The sequence below is a fragment of the Poecilia formosa genome, unplaced genomic scaffold (genome assembly GCF_000485575.1).
Source record: "Poecilia formosa unplaced genomic scaffold, Poecilia_formosa-5.1.2 Scaffold869, whole genome shotgun sequence".
Lineage (NCBI taxonomy): Eukaryota > Metazoa > Chordata > Actinopteri > Cyprinodontiformes > Poeciliidae > Poecilia > Poecilia formosa.
In genome coordinates this window covers 1-6,620 of record NW_006800808.1, presented here as the reverse complement: position 1 = coordinate 6,620, position 6,620 = coordinate 1, and the positions used below count along the sequence as shown (strand labels likewise).

The window sequence follows — 6,620 nt, the reverse complement described above, 5'->3', positions numbered from 1 at the left end:
TTGGACGTTTTTTTTAGCGCACACATGATACATTCATGGTTTTTACATCCTTTTTCTCAAAATGGTCTCTTTGATCTAATATGAAGAACTTCCTGTTGAGTTTAAGGTAGGGTTGCACCAATTGCAGTTTTCTGGCCGATCACCGATTACCGATCTTTTAAAAAGCTTAACCTGCCGATTTTTTTGTCTGAAATGTTGCTCAGTATAGCAAGAAAGTTGTTGAGTTGGCAACAGTGGGGTCACTATTGTTAATTGTAAATGTGCAGACATAATGTGGTGGGCCGGTCTGTCAGTCAAAATCTTTCTCACCAGAGAGCAAAAAGGACAGTGGTTGATTCCTAGACCTTTGCCAAGCTAGATAAGATCAGAGGATAAGATCAACATCATATGTAAAAATCGGCCGATCACCAATCTTCCAAAATTAAGGAAATCGGCACTGATAAATTGGTGCACCCCTAATTTAAGGCATTTTCGTTATCATGATGCATAGTTCAATACATGTACCAGTTTTCACACAAACATGTGGTTGAAGAGACTTCAGCTTAGGGAGGATTATTCAGACACAGTTTCGTTTGGTTGTCCCTTGTTCTCTAAAAGTCTTCCTGCAGCTTCATCTCCTGAGTTTCCATTTCTTCTGCGATCTATGAAACACAAAACAGAATCTTTTCAATAACATCATCTTCCTCTGATTGTTTGATATCCTAAAGTTACATTATTATTAAGATGACTTGAGTAAAAACTGAACTGTCTTTCTTCATCTCTCATTTTTAGATTTTCAAAAGAAAATTATCACCAAAAAGTAAATCAAAATAAATAAAAATAAAGTAGTAAAGTTTTTACTTTTTCTAAAATTGTTTGTCTTTCATTTGTTTCCAGATTCTTGTTGACAAAAATAAGACAATCCAGAAACCAAAGCATATTAAAATGAAGATGGAAACATAGTCATATTAAATTGAATATATTATGTATATTCACATGAGCCTTATTAAATTTTCCTTTTGAATATAACTTCTATGAAAGCATAAGACATGTCTTTCATTAAACCCTAATTTCTGTTTTAATTTTTTTTTATTCATCTTAGGTAATTATAATCGTAACCATGTTTTCATTAGCTATAAGCTTCTCTGTTGAAGAAAACACAGCAAAGATATATTAGAAGAGAAAATCGGAGTTATGTGTTTGCAATTTTTAATAGTTTTATTCATAGTATTTTAAAAATGAATGTTGCTGGGTTTTGTTTTCTTGATTCTTGGCTGTTTTTCTTCAGTTTTGTCCAGATCAGGGGTCTGAATCCTCTGCTACCTTATGAACCATTCTTGCCTTCAATGCAGGTAAACAAATTTTAAGCTTTTCATCAATAGGAGATTCATTTTTTAAATAGCAAATTACATCAAAAAACATGTAGTTTCTAAACTACTAATAATATTACACTGGTAACATTCCTAGTCATTCTTTGTGGAAATGCCTATGAAAAGCTGCTAAAGCAAGTATAGTTTTTAATTATCAACATTTTAAGCAAAGCATTTTTAGCCAGTTACTATGAGCCACAGTGGAGAGTCTAATGAGCCACATGCGGCTCCGGGGCCACAGGTTGGAAACCTCTGGTCTAAACCTTCACATCACTGAAAGCTGGTGAGCCTCGATTAACCCAGTCAGTCACCAGTTCATTTCTGCTTTATCACATTATATAACATCTAGTCAGTCAGATTCAGTCACCAACAAGGAGGTTCAGTTTCCTGGTTTGATGCTCAGTGATTACAGACCTGATTAGTTTATCATTCAGCAGTAAAATAAAAAAGCAAAAAATTAAGACAAATTATCTGGAGTTGTTCTGTTTCCATATTTCTATCATTTCTCCCTTGTTCATGTCAGATCATAGTTCATAGAAAACTGATAGGTCATAGTTCAAGTCATAGATCAAAATTGGTTGGTTTCTTACAACTTTGAAAGAAAATGTGTTTATTTTTTCTTTTCATAATTACATCGAAACTCATTTGACCAATATATTTATGTATAAATGTGTGATAGCTGTATGTTTCTTACACATCGTAGCAGCCATGGCCCCTATGAGCTGGTCTGCAAGTTCAGGTCTCTGTTGTCGTTCTCCTCCTCTATTCAGGCGTCTCTGATCTGTTAATTCAGAGCACAGGTCATTTACAGATGGCCTCTTCAGGGTTGCCTTCTACCTCCTGACCCCTGATGCTCTGTTGTCTTGCCTCAGCTCCTCATGTACATTTGAGATTGTTTTTGTACCTCAGCATGTGCTCACATTCACCACATCAAAGCATTTCCATTGCATCACTGATACAGACATTCACATTGATTTGTAGTTTCTGTTAAATATTCCTGTATGGAGACGGTCAGTAATTCACCTAAAACCTGCAAAGAAAACAACTGACTTACTTTGTTTATGTTGATGATCATGATGATGATCATGATGATGATGATCATGATGATGATCATGATGATCATGATGATGATCATCATCATCATGATGATCATGATGATGATGATCATGATGATGATCATGATGATCATGATGATGATCATCATCATCATGATGATCATGATCATGATGATCATCATGATGATCATGATGATCATGATGATCATCATGATCATCATGATCATCTTCCTGATTCTTCATCACCGTCATGATGATGATGATGAAGGTGAAGATGACGATGATGCTGACTGGTATTCCAACACGAGGACCAATATCCCTTCCTGTGACAAAGAGGAAAAGCAGGTTTGTTTGTTTTTGTAAATTATATTTTGTCCTTTACTTTATTGGTATGATTAAAACTTTGGAACAAGATTCTCCTTGTGTCAATATTTACTGAACCTCACAGCTGAAACCTGAACTTTATTTTTACTGTCTGACATTAAATCACACTAAACCTTTATTCAGGTCATTTAGGAAGAACAGAAACATTCGTCTTTAATGTCAGTATGCTGGTTTTGTTACTTTCTCTAAATTCATAAGTTTACATAGACTAATAATGATGTGCCTAGATGATGTCATAGCTGTGTATGATCTTAAAGGCTGATTCACATGTTTTATTTTAATGGTGACACCAATTGTGGATGTATTTTAAGACACAAGTCAAAGAAAAAGCTTCAGCAAAAGCAGGAAGATTAAATCAGGACCAAGAAAACAGCTGTGGATCTCCACTGGTTTGGTTCTTTCTTTGGTTCCTTCATTTCAGATTTCTGAAGATGTTTTATGTTCATCTACACAAATAATATGTCAGTATTCACACCATAGCAATGCTCAGACATCATGTGTTAAAGAAAGATAATAGTGTCATTTTTTTTGTTATTTACTCAAACCTTTGTCCAAGGAAATGTGAATATATGAACTTGATAACTAATATTGATTATCCAGTCAGATAAGGCTTCTGCATGTTGGTGTTCCTGCTAAATCCTGAATATGCCAAATTTGGGTTGTTTTGGCCCTTTTATCGCAGCCTGTGGGGTTTTCCCTGGGAACGAGAATACAACCTGTTGAATGTGACAGGTAGCCAATCAGAAAGCGCGGTGACGTAAGAACAGAGTGGAATCCCAAACAGCTGACATATCGCGCAACTGAGAGTCCGGTGGATATCGGAGATGATATGTGGAAATGTTTATTATTATATATCAGTTAAAAATGTTAATTATGAAAAAATATATTCACCTCCAAATCATAGTGCAGCAAATAGAACGGCTGCTCCCGTCGTATTTCAACCACCGCCTTTTCTTTTTGTTTCTTTTATCTCTTAAAATTAGTCCACAAACTGTCACTATTGCTTCTACATCGTCATCCGTGTTGGGGGTTTTGTGGATTTTCTCCTAGAATTGCGATGTTCTTGACTGGAATCGGTTTGTTTTGCTCCTGCCTTGGACACACGTACCGATCAAACCTGTTGTAATATTATCAGCTCTGTGGTCACAGAGGTTTGGAGAATTGGAGAATCGGCCGACTGTTCTTGAATCTTGCCGTCAGAGGCGCAAAAAGTGGGTATGCAGCGTATGCAACGCATAGGGGCGCAGCACCAGAGGGGGCGCCAAAACCCCGTCTGGAGACGCGCCGATTATGTTTTCCCATACACTTCAGCGCGTCTCACGCTCCTTCACCTCTCGCACATAACAAGGTAAATTTAGCCTCGGGGAGGGGGCGCCGATTTATGTTTTCGCATCCACTTGAATAATGTGCAGTTGCGCCACAGCTTGCCGTCTAAACCAGACTTAAGACTCACAAGCTCTACTCATCTCCTCTCGCCCAAACGCTCTGACTCTGGTCGCTATGGTAACGTTTACATATCCCTTCAAAATAAGATACAGAAGCGCCACAAAAACTAACATTTTATTTTCGTGAAAATTTTAACTCACGATAATGACTAACGGAGCCCTGAGCTTGTTTCTCTGCAAGGAGACGGTTCAATCTGGGAGTGATGGAGACAATGACACCCGAAGTGTTGCTTATATCCACAGCCTGCTTGGTCTCTACGTGGTGAAGCAGTTTGAAGCTTCATTGCCTCATTAGCAGCCGGTCGCTGCATGTTACTCAGAGCGGCTTGTAATGTAGACACATTGACTCATTCACTCTCACTAACACACACATTCATTCACCTATATGCAGATCAACAGGTATTTAGGAGTTATCTGTTTTGCCTAAAGACACATCAACATGTGATGAGGAAAAGCTGGAAGATGAATATTAAACCCAACGAGACACAAGTAAATCAAAAAAAGTCTAAAACTAAGTCAGAGCAGTAACCACTGATTATCTAGTTAAAGATATTTACCTCCAGGAGCAGTTCTGTTGCCTTTGGCTTCATTTCCATCTGTTGAAGAATTACATTAAGTGTTATAGACATCAACATATTTATATAGTTTGTCTTAAATTATCTTAATTTATATAACTCACCAACTATTAGAGTAACATTTCCCTTCTTGACTTGATTATTCAGAACACGGCAAGTATAACTCCCATTATCCTTCTTGGTTACGTTGGTCAATGTGAGGGAAATGTTGCCTATTTCAAACTCATCATGGAACATAAAGGCTCGGTTTGTGTAATTTTGGTCTGAAGTTTCGTTATCTTTCGCTCCGCTGCGATACACATATATGTTTTTGCTCTTGAATCTCCATTCGATTGTAAGATTGCTCACATTAAATGGGGGGACCAGATGACATGGCAGAGTAACGTTGTCTCCAACCTTTGCATACATCGGCTCATGACCAACCACCTCATATGGATCTGGAAGAATAAACAAAGATAAAAAAAAAACACTAATATTTCTGATGATGTTCTGTTTGTTGTTCAGCTGACATTCATAGCTATTCTCCTTTAGGATCCTTACAATTATGAAAAAAAAAAGTTACTACATTAGTAGAAGTTTTTCAAAATAATTTTTTTTTATTTGTTTACAAATATTGGTCTGATAATTTCTTATTTACTTCTGTTAAACAGAAATTACTCATGTTTAACTCATTATAAATAACAAAAACAGATATCCTACTGGAGGAAAATGTTAGGACACCCTGCACCTTAACAGTCTTAACCCCTTTAGTCAATATAGGAGAGCTGGCATCTCCACCACGTTTAAAATCCAGGGAGCAGTGGCTCCATTTTCTCCATTAGTCCTGAGCAATGAAGCTCTGCCAAAGCCTAATCAGAGTTCATAATTATTTTTATCATGCTTCTGTCAAATTAAGTGATTTTTTTGGATGCCTTAACATGTCTGAAAACTCACCAAACATGGCAGACGCATCAGACCTGCATGAAAATTACCTATTTTAATATCGTCACAAAAATCTTTACTTTTACTGTCTGACATTAAATCAAGACAGAAAATCACTTTTATGTCAAATTAACCCAGAAACAAACAGGGATCATTTCATTTGACTCTTAGAAGCTCTAATTTATGAGGAGTAATGTATTTATTTATTTACACACAGAGAACAGTGGCAGCGCACCCTGGAGGAGTCATGGTACAGATAATTATTTGCTTTTTTGTCTAAGCTAATATTCTTTAATATGTGGGCATTGTGATCTTATTATAACAAAACACAACTACTTAAAAAAAAACTTATGATTATGTACTGAGTAAAAACAAATCTATCTCTCAACAGGACATGAACTTGTATGTTATTTTCAATTCTGATATCAACTCCAAGGAGCACCTAATACAAAAATGAATTGTTTTCTGTTACCCAAATTTATAAGGATGGAATTAACAATTGAAGAGGAAACTGAATAAAACAGAAATGATAATATCAAAAGTTAAATAGTATATCTGACATTTAATACAAAAAAATCAATAATTATCTGCTGACTGATATAAAATGCTTATATCGTGATACATTTGTCAGCCATATCATCCAGCTCTATGAATGCTTCAAATAAAGTGTAAAATATCACATGATCACCTTTTGTAGATGTCTGATTTCTGGATGCACCTCTGTTTGTGCTTCTGGGTGTAAAGAATTGCAAGCGCCCATAGCGCCCTCAGTAAAATGCTTTGCCCCCTTCTGTGTCTTTAAAAAGCTCCTGCTGTTTCTGAAACTCCGCCATAACATGGCTCCTCTATGGGCTCTTTGCACCTAAGGCATTGACGTCACATCTCCAGGAG

The 6,620-nt window shown here is 36.5% G+C and overlaps 1 protein-coding gene and 1 long non-coding RNA gene across 2 annotated transcripts; both read right to left on the bottom strand.

The window, feature by feature from the left end:
* Positions 1–341: 341 nt before the first annotated feature.
* LOC107834956 (uncharacterized) lies at positions 342–2,441 on the bottom strand. The gene is made up of 2 exons (XR_001660792.1): positions 2,044–2,441; positions 342–641 (listed from the first exon to the last, which is right to left on the bottom strand). It is a non-coding gene; the product is annotated as an uncharacterized LOC107834956 (long non-coding RNA).
* Positions 2,442–2,608: 167 nt separating this feature from the next.
* Positions 2,609–5,247, bottom strand: LOC107834957 (V-set domain containing T-cell activation inhibitor 1-like; the record flags this gene model as incomplete). The annotated part of the gene is made up of 3 exons (XM_016666984.1): positions 4,913–5,247; positions 4,791–4,829; positions 2,609–2,727 (listed from the first exon to the last, which is right to left on the bottom strand). Coding segments are annotated over exons 1-3 (462 nt in total), but the record flags the coding sequence as incomplete, so codon positions are not given.
* Positions 5,248–6,620: the final 1,373 nt, after the last annotated feature.